We start from the raw sequence: 15,492 nt of genomic DNA on the forward strand, positions 1-15,492 counted from the left end.
CCGGATGTCTTATATTTAAGATCATGAAAAAAAAATAAGCCATTCTTTAAAAACTCCTTTGATAAAGAATGCAATATCAAATAAAACATAGTCACTTCTGATGGTCAGAAACTAAACACAAAGGTAAATAATCAAGAGAGGGAAATGTATAAACTTAGTTTGGCTTTGACATTGGACTATGGACTGGCAAATGCAGATTCAAAACCACCAGCCTGCTGTGAAAGCCCAGCCGGATTCCTGGCAGTCTAGTTTCACGTTAAAAGAAATTTCATCTTCTGTGGGTCGCTTTCCCGGCCTATTTCTTTTGTATGCCTATGGAAACATGTGGTAGCTAAATTATTTATAGGCCAACAGAAGGAGGAAGAGAATGATAACTCCATAAAGCAAAATTATTCTCCATACTATGCCTGCTTTTTCATTACAAATGAGTACTTTTGCTAACAACTGTCATTGCCCTGGGCGCTTCCCTATTAATACTAGCCGCCTCCAAGCTTGTCCCTTTCACAACACTAAAGGGAGGAAGGAAACCTCATTCATCGTTTTGAGTTTAACCAAGATTCCCTTTGGCAGCATTCCACAGCAAGAAGGCCCATGGCCTGGGCAAAACCAGTCTTTCTTAGTTGGCTCAGGCGCACAGGCTCTCAAAGCTCCAGGACATGCTGCCAATGCTTTGTTTGCAGAGCCTGCACCGTTCTACAGGGCAGCCCCGCGCTCTTCCACAAGGCTGCAATCCGATCTGGGTGCTAACCTTTGAGTTTCAACTTGCAGGGGATCAGTTTTTCTTTCACTCACAGGTATTAATGTTTATAGTAACACAACTGCGGTGCTATGAGTTTTCTTACACTATACATGTGAGTTATAATGGTGATGTCTACCTTTTAACTCAAAAGTACTGCTTTCATCACGAATCCCATTGATTTCCTTGGACTCGGTATTCTGGAAAGAACAAAAATGCTGGTTAACAACATTCTCTCCAATTGGACTTGGGGCTTAAACAATGCATTTCCCGTTAATGCAAGTATCTTTTAGTTAAATGAATTGTGGAGGATATTAACACATTCTTTACAGTCTTTTACATGTAATAGATATTTTTTTATGATTCTTTAAAATTTGTGGAAGGATTAACGACCAGCTGCAAGCATGGATGGCTTTAAATTCAATCAGTCATTAATTTTTTAAGAAACAAATAATGATTAGTCCATTTGGGCTTATATTTATGAGCAAGCAATGTAGTTATATAGGATTCCCTAACATTTATACTTGTCTTACACGATGTAGCAAGACCACCTTGTTAGATAAAAGAGGGTATCATAGGATAACTACAATATATATCTAGGGAGTCAACATAAACATTTATTTGAAATTTTAAATCTAAGTATTCCTCTGATACTTAGAAAAATTTCTATATTATAATTATTTTAATCAATGTAACTGAGTATCTTTTAACCACATATATAAGTCTACCCACCAAATTCACTTACTCAAGATTAAAAATGCTTCATGGGGTATTAAATTGCACACAATTACTATACTTATTTTACCAATAAAGATCAAAGAAAGCATAGAAAAGCCATAATGTATAATTTTACATAATTAATACTTCACATTCACAAAGATCTGAGAAATGGGTATAATGATGAAAGATTGGAAAGAAACACCTGCAAAACACCAGTATGGGATCTTTTAATGTACCATTATGTAACTCATTATTACTCTAATTATTAATGAGTAATGCTCATGATGTTTAAAAATACGTTTTACCCTCATTACTATAAATGATCTTATTTAATTATTTGTCTTTTAAAGTAGCATCAAAATTGTCCAAACAAAATGAATTCTTTTCCCCCAATACACATTTCCTACAGTTACGTTGCTCAAAACAAATATTCTTCTTTCTCAAAATACTTACAGAATTCTGAAGGCTTTCTGAGAAATCAGTCATTATTGATAGATTTGAAGATCTGTCTGAGTTGTAAATTCCAGAAGTTGCATCAATCCACTTTGTTTCAGGTGAACCTATAATTTTGGTAGCCATACTGGTGAGATTGAGGGTTTTATGCCGTATAAATGGCAGGGAAGGCTGGTCTTTGCCCCAATCTGATTGGCACGTGAAAATCAAGAAATGAGTACACATAAATGTTGACATGGAAAGAACAAAGTTACTGAATGCACACATACAAAATTCACATACACAAGACAGACAAACAAATCGGGTTGTGTGTGAAAGAAATGAAAAGGATTTTACCAAGAGACCTCCTTCCGAAAACACAAGGGTTAGATCATGTTAATAATGAAAAGACTAGCAAATTTGCTGAATCTTTCTGTAAACCAGGAATGGATATTAATGTTTTTATATCAAAAGTTGGTAGGTCTGGAGTGGTTTAATGTCCATTCCCATCTAACTTCTGTAACTAAAAATGAAGTGTATTTTGAAAGTTTGAGAATGAAAATTTGAGAATGAATAACAGAATGTATTGTGAAATTTTCTTGAGAATGAAAGGCAATCCCCATTTCATTTCTATTAACTAGGAAATGTAATAGTGGAATGTATTTTGAAGGTTTCCTGAGAATGAACGCAGGAATATGGCCTACCATGTTATCTCATACCCGTTACAGTTTTGGTGCTGTAGAAAAAGTCCAATCATAGTCTAATTCTTAATACTCAACATTATTACATGACTCCCCAGTGCAGATACAACTACAGTATCCTTCAAATAAAAGTGAGGAGATATTTGAACGAATTTAAAAAAAACAAAAACACAATAATCTTCAATTGATATATGAAAGTCAGTGACAAATGTTTAAAAATACATTTTACTAAATAATGTAGAATTCAGTAAATTTGCTAGTGAAAAGTTTTCAGACAGGCTATTCAAGGAAGTATTAGTCATGATTGTCATAACATAACCAAAAAAATATCTTTTAAGCAAAAAAATTTTTAAATGAAAAGAAAAAATTGTTATTGAAGCAAGCTATTATAACCACTTGCCAAAGACCAGCTCCCAGTTTAAAAAGCCAGACACAATGAGAAACCAACTCACCAGACTTTCCATAGCGCCTGATATCCATTACTAGGTTTCCAGTTTCTTGAGCATTAGCCATGGCTTCTTCCCACTCTTTAGTGTCTTTATATGAAAACTTGGTATTGTTGATGGCAATAATTTCATCATCTACCTGTAGCTGAGAAAATTCTGCTGGGCTACCTAAATAGAGCAAAATAAACAACCAATTTAAAAATAAACAAGTCCTATGGTCATTGATTATTTAAATTAAAGAATGACTTTTTAACCTCAAATAACCATTTCTCATTATTTTTAGGTGAAAATGAGTTACAAAATTTCTTAGTTATGAAACATTTGAGTATCAGTAATACACAAAGCACCAAGGGCATATTTTATTATATAATATATGCCATCTTCATTAGCATTCAAAGGACAAATGATAAGATCATCTGTTCAAAATTTTTTTTTATTAACCTCCTCAGAACAGAGAAAATGTTCAATTATTTTAAATTTTTAAATGTGAAATAAACTACGCTTTAGTTGAGCTTCCAAATCCAAATGCATTTTGGAACAGAAGGAAACAGGGCCACTTAAAACTGATTAAAATTACTACTTATCATTATCTCATTGGAGAAGTCTTGAAATTTCAAAGAAAAAGCAATTTAGCATGCAATTTTATGTAGTTAAAATATGCAAACGAGAAACTCCTCTTAAATACCATAGTTTTCTCTTTAATTTTTGGCCCTGTAGTAGGGCTTGACTTGGCATAGTCCTGAGCGGGGGAGGGGCAATCCTTTTGTCAAAGCCCCAGAGCATCCTGAGGTCTCCATAGGCCATAGTTGCATTAGGACACTCTGAAAACACCATTTAATTACACAGCACAGATAGATCTACCACATACACAGATGATCGGGTCCTATTAGCATTTTCAAATATTAAGCCTAACATTTTGACAAATGAATTCTGTAAAAGTCACAAAAATAATACTCTTCAAATCTAAAATTAGTTAGGCAAGGAGAACAAACAACATGTGGTTTGTAACTCAACTATCAGTCTCAGGGAAGAGGATGTATCTTCTCGCTTTACTGCCGCATTTTCCACATGTGTGTTCTCCTGTATCAAATAAACCGATGTCTGGGGGTGGAGGGAACAGCATAAGGTAGCGAAGAAGAAGAAATTTCAATAGAGCAAAATCTATGAATTACCTGCTTCCACTGATGCTACGAAGATCCCAGAAATATCCCATTTTACTGTAAACCCAAAGTCAAGGCCGTTCCCAGGCGTCTGGTTTATGCTGATTCTCATATCACTGAACTGATCCTGAAAACAAACATGAAACGGTGGGATCAGGTGTCGCTGGCACCCACGTAGAGGAAAGTCTATCCATGAAAGAAGGGAGGCTGCAGGCAAGGTATACTTCAATTATGTCATGATCAAACAGGAGCTGCATCCTTTCTCCCTGGGTTTGATAAAAATCTTCATTTATACACATATTACCATGTTTATTATTTTTCTCCTACATTAGGGGAAATTTATATCAACAGATATTTTTCTTCACATTAATATATCAGTTGGCCACTGATAAAGCTTATGCTTTTGCTCACCATATAATTGGGTCTAATGTAAAGACTATGTGTTTATACCCAGGAATGCAGTTGAGTAAGAAAATGTCTCGTGTATGTGTGTGTGTGTGTGTGTGTGTGTGTGTGTGTGTGTGATGTGTAATGGAACATTCTTAAGTCCTGAGAAAAGGAACATTCTGCCGTTTGCAACAACACGGATGAACCTGGATGTATGGTGCTAAGTGAGGTAAGTCATGCAGAGAAAGACAAGTACTGTATAATACCATGTATATGTGAAATGTAAAAAAAGCCCAACTTGTAAAAATAGAAAATGGTGTTTACCAGGGAATGGAGTTGGGGAGATAGGACAGATGTTGTTAAGTGTACGCATTGCACAAAGTAGTTAATAAGCCCTAGAGATGTAATGCACAGTAAAGTGAACATAGACAACATGTTGTATTAAAATCATCACACTTGTTAGAGAATAGAACTTAATGATCCTAACCTCTAAAGAGAAAGAGTAATTATGTAACGTGATAGAGGTGCTAATTAGCACTACATTTATACAGATATAAATGTATCAAATTAACATGTTGTACACATTAAATTGACAGTGTTATATGTCAAATTCAATAAAATGTCAGTTTTGAAAATGCAAAAAAAATATTTAAATCATTTATTTTGAAAATGTCACTATGCTTATAAAAAAAAACTTCAAACACTGAATTTAGCTGAATCATTTCAAGGGGTTCACAGACACATAATTCAGCGACCAGGAGCATGCTTATCTGGGACAGGTACCACCCCTAAAGAGCATTCAAAATTTGGCAAGGCATTTTTGCTTACCCCACTGCCACATGAAGACAGCTGCAAGATGCTGGCCTATGTGATCTCTGAGGAACCAGCAGTAAGAAGCCAAGACACCCCCCTACTGAGACACCCTGAGCTGCAGGCCACAGCTTCCTTAGCTCAATAGCCACTTGGACAATAGGTAGAATTTTATTTCTGTGTCCATCATTATACTGCACAGCAACACATTCTAAGTTGCACAAACATTTTAAGTTTTACAGTATACTATGCCTGTGGAAATTTAACTATGTTTCATCGTTTGCATGCTTTGTTTTGGGTAAACAGCAGATATGAAGTTTAGTATAATGAGTTTTTCAGACTAGTGTGTTAGTGCTTTGATTAATAATCATAAAGAATTTTAGACTTAAGAGTTTACTATATATATATATATATTTTTTTTTTTTTTCTTCCTTAAAGCCACTTTATTTTTCAGAAAAATACCTACAACTTCTACATTATAATTTGGCAGTTAAACTGAAACTTAGGCCCTACTGAGCAATTCCTAAAGCCTTATGCTTAAATTTTTTAACCTCTAAAACAGGTTTAAAATCCAAGTGACAATATTCTGAGAAAAATTTCTCATTATCTAAGAATTAGAAGGAAAATAGTAAGTAAAGATTTGAGAGCATATTATCTAATATGGTCACAAAAGCTAGGTGCTATAACAATATCCACTATCCATTTGCTCAACATTCATTAATTGTACATCTTATTCTGCATATGACACAGTGCTTAGCACGCTGGGAAATAAAGATGAATTAGGCATGGCTCTTGCTCTTGAGAAATAATTACTGATTCTTGAACAGTGGGTATGGAATTTTTGAAGAAAAAGTTTGTAACTAATAACCTAAAAAGGTTTCATCAGAAAGCTTGTAAAACAGTTTAAATATGGGAACTCAGATGCAGCTCCTGAGAACGCTCATTAATAATCAGCCTTAACACCAATCCCCAGAATAATACTCTGCTATGAATAGACAAAATTACTAGTTAGTTCTACTCCTTAACAAAAACTACCACACACTTAGAGATGACTCAACAAAAAATAATTGGTCATCTTCACTACTCTTACCCTCCCAAATTCCAATTTAAACCCAATTAAAATGCAGAATCTACTGCTATATAAGGGCAGAGAAGAAAATGATAGGTTAGATATATAAGAAACTGAGTTTTTTATCATTAAGAATAAAAGACAGGATGGAGATTTAATAGATAGTCTCAAAGTATATATATGAAGAACACTTTGTGGGAGACAGCAAGTGAATGTTTTCTGGCAAATACAGGATAAAAGCAAACAAGTTTAAGCCATGGACGGGAGAGTCTCCCAATTATATTAGACCAGAAGAATTGTCTCACAAAGGGCTGCTCTTACCTTGGAAATAAATCTCTACTTGGACATATTAAACAAAAGGGCAGGTAACCACCTCCCTGGAAGTTAACAGAGGACAGCATCCTCACTGTGGCTACAGCCTGGCAGACTGTTGTGTGTGGATCCTTGGCACTGTCCACAGGCAAAGAAGAAGAATGAACCACCTGGACAATTGCAGTCCATTCTGTCCATAACCAGGTGACTCAGGCATGTCACTGAGCCTGACAGAGCCTTCTCGCTCACAAATACATTGATTTTCAATTTTTTCTTTTTTTAAACCCTATAAAAATGCACAAGTGAAATCCTGATGCATACCATGTCCCTCCAAAAGTAATATATAGCAAGGATTAAAACTAAAGGGTGGTTATAGTTTCAGGTTAGGGGCCCCAGAGCCCCACCTGCATGGCCTCCTCATGGCAATCCTTCCAGCAGCTCTGTGGAGTTCAAGATTATTAAATTAGGTTACCCCTGAGACTTCTTACAGGGGAATATAGCTATAATTATAGCCAAGCATGAACTCTTCAGTAATGATTTCACTTAGGATTTCTACTCCCATGTTTTTCTCTGCATGATGCATGTCACATAAGTATCTTACAAAGGATTCATGCTTCAGAAGATAATGGAGAATTACTTTTTGAACTGGAGGGAACCATGAATATAAATTATTGAGGGAAATCTAGATTCTTCATGGCTGACAAACTACTATCCCTAGTAGTTTAAGTAGTCTATGCTAAGAACAGTAAAATATAGTTAGTTATTAACATATCAGCACTTAAAAATGAAAACAATTTTCTTCAAATCAGGTATAATTTAAATAGAAATATATACTGAAAATTGTGGTTTTTAAACAAAAACATGATGATCTGGAGTAGTAATAATAAGATTTATTTTTATGAGATCTAGTGAATTAAGATTGTCATATATCATCACAGATGGGAAATAATGAAAAACAGGGTTAATCTTACAAAATAACAAGACAGTCAGTCTCCTCAACTTTTCCAACTAGATAAATGTTTACTTAAGGGAAGCCTATTTAAGTTAATAAAATTCAACACTAAAAGTAGATTCAGGCTATAAAGTCAGAAATACCAGGGGAAATAAATAATCTTGGATTTCTGTACAAACGGCATTTGAGTGTCTTTTTTTTTCCAGGGTCTAAGGTGAGCCTTCAAATCATGGCTCTGATCTGGCACTGGACTAACCTCCTTCACCAAAGAAACTGCATACTTCCTTCCTCCACTTCCCCATTCCAAAGACTCAGGGCATTTCCAGCTCTAACACTTACTCAATCAACCCTTTCCAAACTTATCTCTTACCTATCAGATCCATTAATAGTCCTCATCCCATCAGACATCACCAACTATTCCTTTTTTTAATACATTTTTTATTGATTTTAGACAGGAAGGGAAAGGGAGAGGGAGATAGAGATATCAATTATCAGAATCAGCAATCAGCTGCCTCCAACATGCCCCACACTGGGGATTGAGCCCAAAACCTGGGCATGTTCCCTGACTGGGAGTCAAACCCTGACTCCTGGTTCATGGGTCAGTGCTCAATCTCTGAGCCACACTGGCTGGACACCACCATCAATTCTTGCTTCTAGGAAATAGTCTTCCAAGTCATCCATTATTTCACTTTCTCTTGCCTTTCTCCTCCATCTCTCCGGACACATCAGTTTCATTAGTATGTTCTTCCTCTTTCCATTTTCACTTTGTTGTTCCCGCCATAGTCTCCCATCTTTGTGATTACAGCCTTTCCTGAGTTACCCCCTTCACTGCTATATCTTTAACTACTAACAAAGCCCAACATATCCAAAACTACATTCATTAGCTTCCTCCCCTAACCTGCTCTTCCGCCTCTTGTTTTTTATATATCGGTTAATTACATGGCTATCCAACCAGATGCCTACGTTAGAATACCAGGTCCTTTCTGGGGCTCTTCCTCTTTCTTCTCCTAACCGCTCCCCACCCCGACTCCACACAATGAGCCTCATCCCCACTACCCACCACACACACATGCATTTAATAGTGTTGTCAAGTCCACAATCCATAATTCCACCTGGAACCACCCCAATCTTCCATCTTCCTTCAAGTTATTGTCTTAGTTTGGTGTCCCCTCTAAACTACTGTGGTCACCGCCCAATAGGCCTCCAGTTTACTTTTCCCCATCTTCCACACAGCTGCCAGAACATGGCAATTATTATATTACACCTTATTTAAATGTGCGCAGCTCCTTACTGTCTACTGGGTAGATTTTAAACTCGACAATTCAGAAATAATTCTGATACATATGTACCTTCCTCAAAACAGTCTTAAGAATTATTTTCTCTTTATAAACCAGAAGATAGTTCAGTCCCTATGGGCTCCAAAATGGTAAAGACAGGGCAAGGTTAAAATAAGTCAACATTTGGTGTTTTTCCTTAAGGCAGTTCTCAAATTTGAGCATGTCCTATTTCATAAACATTAAGGTCAGAGAAATCATATTTGTGGCCTGATCATTTAACTGGCCTGGAGCATGTATATAACTTTCAAATCTCAAGAATTTCATTGGTAATAAGGTGGATGATACCACCTACTTTGCAAGGTTATTGAGAGGAATAAATGAAACATTTAAAAGGTGCCAAGGCAGGTGGTTGGTACCTAGTAATTACCTTCTTTTTCCCATGGAAACAATGTTATCCATTATATATATGCTGGTTAAGCAATTAAAGAAAATCCTATTTAACACTCACAATCATAGCTGTGAAGCCAACAATACTCAATCAACATTCAGCAAACACAGACCCAGACACTGTGCTAACAGTGAGCAAGACCGGCTTGTTCCCTGCCTTCACACAAAGTCAGCTCTAGTGAAGGTGACAAGCCAATAAAATGCATGTATGAAGCTGTGATAAGGAAAGCCCTGGGTGTTATTAAAAGGGGTATTTAATAGGCTCAGGGGTCAGGAAATGGACATGTAAAAAGCTTCCTTCCTTCCATACCTATCATTCTAGATGTGGGTACTGTTTAAAAAAAAAAAAAAAAAAAAAAAAATCAGGGGAACAGATTCCAAAATGTGGGCTTGGATGGGATTTGAGAATTCAGGGCTCTGACTGGACAAAATAAAATGAAAACCTGTAGGTAACACCAATTTGGGGGGAAAACATGAAAGCCACACCTGGGGGTGGTTAGAAGAGGATGAAGGACTCTCTCCTCTTGCTCAGGGTCACCCCTAGAATTGTCCCAGCAGCCTGGACTGGCAAGGGAAGCAGGCAACGGAGCAACACAAAAAGAGAAGTAGGGGGAAAGGGAATAGAGAGGACTAAAACCCCAGGGTTCCGCAAAGGAGATGGGAAAGAAACCCCTGTAGGCAGGAAATAAGGTCATATCAATTTCTTCTCTTCATTATGCCTTTCGATTTTTATGGCATAACCCCACAATTCTGTGATAGGCTCCTAACCAGTCTCTGCCCGCAGACTTCATTTCCTTAAAATAGTTCTATGCAACATCACAGTGCTTACGTTCCTAAAACAACCATTCATCTTAAAACTCCCACATTCAAGATCCCATAAGGACCTAAGTTACCTGCTGGATAAATTTATGCTTCAGCCTAGTGATCAGGGCCCTAAATGCAAATCAAGTCAAGGGTGTAAAGAGCACTAGTGACGAGGCACAGGGAACACATGGAATAAGGAAGAATTCAGCAGATGAAGCTTTCAAGGGTGAAAAATTCAATTCCAACTTGGGGAGGGAGATATTTGTATTCACAAAGGAAAGGACCCTCCTGGGCTATAAAAGAATAGGAGGACTTCTTCAAAAGACGGAAATGGGTGAAATAAACAATTTCAAATGGGTGACAATAAAAACAAATATTTTGTGTGTTCAAGCAGTCTCATTTGGCTAGCTCACCTACTTCCTCTCTCTTTCCCACAACACGGTGTGGTGTAGGTAGGAAGCTTGAGTCAGACTGCCTGGGTTCAAATCCAGATTCCACCCAGTACCTTGCAGGGCTTTGGACAAGTACTATGCTCAGTACCTTGCAGGGCTTTGGACAAGTACTATGCTCACTCCCTGCCTCCATTTCCACAACTATAAAGCAGTGATCCAAAGATCACTGAGGACTAACTAATGCCCTGAGGTTGGTAATCCCTCAATAAACAGCCGCTAACTGCACTACTACAGGAGTTTGAGACCAGTGATGAGGGACTGCAATAGTCCCTGAATGCCCTGAACTTCACTGCGCAGATCACTGAGGCTTTGCAGCGAGAGATTAGTCCAACCTGGCACCACCCAGGTGCCTCCGATGCCAGGCTCTGTGGAATGCACCAACACGTGACTATTTACAAAGCATCTGCATTGATGGGGGCAGGGCCTGAACTTCCACTGAAGCAGGGAGAGAAAAACATAACACCAGGGAAGACTCTGGAGGAAGAAAGAAAAGGACGTTCCTAGCAAAAGTGCAAGTAAAGAGCGAGAATGAAGACCCGAAGAACAATTATAAAACTACCAGGACACCTGGTTCAGCCACGCGCTATGCTTTAAATTTTCCATTCTCTGAACTCCTGGAATTATAGTTTGGCCAAGAGTTTGGAGGAGTGTTCCATATGCCTTGGAACATTAATGACCAACTGTTTTATGCCTTCACAGTGTTTTCCCCTTTTCAGTGACATGGGCGGGGGGATGCTACATAAGCTACTTCGCTCTGAAGGGACACACCCAGCATCTCCGAGATGGGAAAGTGGCCACAGGACACACACCTATGTTCAAGAATTCTAATGGTCCCACTCGTTAAATGAAGCCTAATTAGCTTGGTGACAAAGAAGCCTAAACCCATTAAGGATGAAACCTGACACCATGCCATGTTAATTCAGGTTCCTCTGACCTGCACTAAGCGGGGACACACCCACACACCACACCTAGCCTCTTCTTAATCCGTGGATGGAAGCTAGTCAACTGTCGCCCGGAGGGAGTTGGGTGCACCCAGCGCCCACACACTAATCACACTAATCAGGCTGCTTGTTTGGATTTGCTGCTTGAAAGGGGAAAGCTCGCATGCAAGTCCATAAAACAAAAGACACCTGGCTGCTGTTTGTATTATTCATCCACTGGTACCTTATGTTCCCCAAGTATAACGTAGGCTATTGTTCTCATCTGAAACTCATAATGCTAACTAATATTTCCAATTCTTTAAAATGAAGTTAAATACCTGAAACTGACATCAAATTTCATTACGTATAAACTGTAATTGAAAAATAAAAATTTTTAAAGCAATAAAACAAAATGAAAAGTTATAAAAGTAACTTCACACTAAGGATTTTAGCAAGCTGCAAAAATTTACTTTAGATATAGGTTTGTAAATATGCATGGGAAAAGCTTAAAGAAATATACCTAAATGCTAACAAAGATCACCCATTAATAATGGAATTATTATACTTTCCTGCTTTTCCAAATTTTTGCAACTACATAGTACTTTATAATCAGAAGAAAAAACTTAAAGCTGTAAAACTTTATAGAACTAATAAAAATCCAATATACCAAAAAAATATGCTATTTCAAATTATCTATACTAATAAAAGGGTAATATTGGTCACAATGCCTGGCAGAGGGGTTGCAAGGGACAACCAATAAACTGACCAGCAGGCTGCATAGGGCAACCAGGCCGGCAGGAGGGGCAGTTGGGAGCAACCAGAGAGGGGCAGTTAAAGGCGATCAGGCTGGCAGGCAGAGGCAGTAAGGGGTAATCAGGGTGGGGGGGGGGGGTTGTTAGGGGTAATCAGGCAGGCAGGAAGGTGAGCAGTTAGGAGCCAGCAGTCCCGGACTGTGAGAGAGATGTCCCACTGCCAGTTTTGTTCCAATCCCTGCCAGTTTCGGTCCATCCCCCTGTGCACAAATTTTATACACTGGGCTTCTAGTTTCACATAAAGTCTATAACTTAGGCCATGTTCTATACTTCATGTTGTACCTTGGAAAACAAATAGGAAGGAACCAGAAAAATCTTTAACCACTAAGTTAAAGAATCGCAAAAGCTCCTCTATGCAAAGGGATTAATATATTAAAGTGCTTAAGGATGGTTTTTTCTAAAAGAGAAAAGCTTGATCTAGACCATTAACAGCTTTATAGCTTGCATATAAAACATACTAAAAAAACAAAACAAAACAGTCATGCCGAAACCGGTTTGGCTCAGTGGATAAAGCGTCTGCCTGAGGTCCCAGGTTCGATTCTGGTCAAGGGCATGTACCTTGGTTGCAGGCACATCCCCAGTAGGGGGTGTGCAAGAGGCAGCTGATTGATGTTTCTCATCGATGTTTCTAACTCTCTATCCCTCTCTCTTCCTGTCTGTAAAAAATCAATAATATATATATATTTTTAAACAGTCATTACTTAATAATTCTGTTGTCATCTTTGGGGATTTGAAGAAGGAAAAACTACAAATACCTCCATTCTTCATCTGATGGTATATTTGTTTGGATTCCAAATGTTAAGAAAAACAATTGTCATACTGTAACTAACCCTCAATATTACCATTAGGACTAGACTTTTTAAAGTATAAAATGAGCACTGAAAGTAACTAGAAGGTTAATATGATAAAGAAAGAAATGCCATGACCGTAGAGGCCTTCACCGCTCGTGTGTACCAATTTCTCCTTTCGGTCAGTTAATGTCCCTGAAAAGGGGCATTTATTACCCATTTTATCTATTATATTAGACCTGTATCTAAAGCTTCCCAAGTGAGTCCTGCACCTGAATCCAGGACTGCTCTGCAGCGAAAAGTCAGCAGATTGGCAGTGGAAAGAACACCCAGATAAACCCCAAGGAGATTGGCCAATAGACTCAATACACCCATGTCACAGGGTCATCTGAATCCATAAACTCAGAGTTAGAAGAGACCTACTTCCTCCAAGATCTGCTCAAAATAAATGCAAGCTTACATTCCACATTATCAGCCCATGTGACCAACCACAATGCCTAGAAACATGGGTTAAAGGTAGGGGTTCCAGTTTAGATACTTGTGTTTCTGAGCCTGGGTGATTACACGCCATCCCAAACTCACCTTTGATGGTGACACCTCTGTCTGTGGTGAGCTTCTCCCTTCTCCAAGTTCAGGCATTGAATTGGGGCCAGATACCGAAGACCAGGTAGCATTAGAAGTGGCAGCCCAGTCCTGGGAGAGAGACGAGAAGGGGGGTGTAGGAGAGGGCAACTTCATCACACCCTCTCCCGATGTCACTGCCTCTCTTTCACTGAAGGAGCTGGAAGCCAGCTGGCTTGGGTCAGACTTTTGCACAGAGGTGCTGACCGAACTGTACTGAGTTCTCTTAACACCTTCTACGTCTCCATTATACTTCCAAACGTCATCCATCTAAACAGGAAACATCATTTTAAACTTGGTATTATTGGATTTCTGTTTTTAAATGTGTACAGTCATATTTTAGTAAAGATTACTAAAAGCTTGGAGCACATTTTTTCATACCTGTGTAGGAGGAGGAGTTGTTTTCACAAAAGTTTATATTATAAACAAACCTCTGAAACTTGCTTTTCTCATTTACATTAGTCCAGGTCAGTAGATAGAACTCTACACTTTTTAAATTGTTGAATACTCTATAGTATGGATATCTACAATTTATTTATGTGATATGCATTCAATGTGTTCAAATTTTTCTGTAACTTCCAAAAACATTGCAACAAATACCCATATATCTTTATAATCAGAATATTTTTATAGTACAGATTTCCAAAAGTGGACTTGCTAGACCAAATGGTATTTACATATAAATTATATATAATATCTTTTAAAAATTATAGCAAAACACACCCAAAGCAATGTATAAAATGTCTGTTTCGCCTGGCCAGTATTGCCCAATGGTTTAGCATCAACCCATGCACCAGGAGTTCATGGTTCGATTCCCAGTCAGGACACAGGCCTAAGGTTCGGACTTGATCCCCAGGGGGTGGTATGCAGGAAGTAACAGATTGATATTGATGTTTCTCTCTCATGAATGTTTCTAACTCTCTCTTTCTTTTCCCTCTCTCCCCCTCTCCCTCTTAAAATCAATTAGAAATGTCCGTTTCTCTGTATCCTTGACAACACTAGACATTTTGAATCTGATGGGTGAGAAGTTGTATACCTCATGTTTGCTCTTTTTTTAATATATTTTATTGATATTTTACAGAGAGGAAAGGAGAGGGATAGAGAGTCAGAAACATAGATGAGAGAGAATCATCCATCAGCTGCCTCCTGTACACCTCCCACTGGAGATGTGCCCGCTACCCTGGTACATGCCCTTGACAGGAATCGAACCAGGGACCTTTCAGTCCGCAGGCCAACACTCTCTCCACTGAGCCAAACCGGTTTCGGCTCATGCTTGTTCTAATGAGGTTGAACATGCACCTAGGTCCTTTATGTTATCAACCATTTAAATCCCCTCTCTCTTGAGCTGGCTGTTCATTTCTATACCCATTTTCCTACTGGTTTATTTTTTCCTACCAACCTGTAGGGCCATTTTAAACCTTAGGGATATTGACCCTATATTTATAATACATGCTACTAATATTTTTCCCAAGTCTATAAATTATCTTTTGACTATGTTAAAAGTGTCTGTCATATAAATTTAATTTTTATGTTGTCAAATATGACTGTATTTTACTTAAGATAATGATCAGGAGTTCTTCCTGGCTATTTAAACAAGTTTCCCTCACTTCAATTTTTTTAAATTATATTTTTTCTCTTTTAGATTT

General features: G+C 38.0%; 1 protein-coding gene across 21 annotated transcripts in view; it reads right to left on the reverse strand.

The window, feature by feature from the left end:
• LMO7 (LIM domain 7) overlaps positions 1–15,492 on the reverse strand; it is a 202,932-nt gene that overhangs the window by 19,213 nt on the left and 168,227 nt on the right. For 9 of the 21 annotated variants that reach the window (XM_084876461.1, XM_084876471.1, XM_084876466.1 and 6 more), the window contains 5 exons: positions 13,808–14,116; positions 4,208–4,322; positions 3,042–3,203; positions 1,910–2,097; positions 876–936 (listed from right to left, as the gene is read on the reverse strand). In XM_084876461.1, coding sequence (XP_084732587.1) covers positions 876–936; positions 1,910–2,097; positions 3,042–3,203; positions 4,208–4,322; positions 13,808–14,116 — 835 coding nt within the window. The remainder of the gene's footprint in view (positions 1–875; positions 937–1,909; positions 2,098–3,041; positions 3,204–4,207; positions 4,323–13,807; positions 14,117–15,492) is intronic. The other 12 variants (XM_084876462.1, XM_084876453.1, XM_084876470.1 and 9 more) reach the window with 3 other exon arrangements.

Source organism: Pipistrellus hanaki, assembly GCF_964339955.1.
Source record: "Pipistrellus hanaki genome assembly, chromosome: 3".
Taxonomy (NCBI): domain Eukaryota; kingdom Metazoa; phylum Chordata; class Mammalia; order Chiroptera; family Vespertilionidae; genus Pipistrellus; species Pipistrellus hanaki.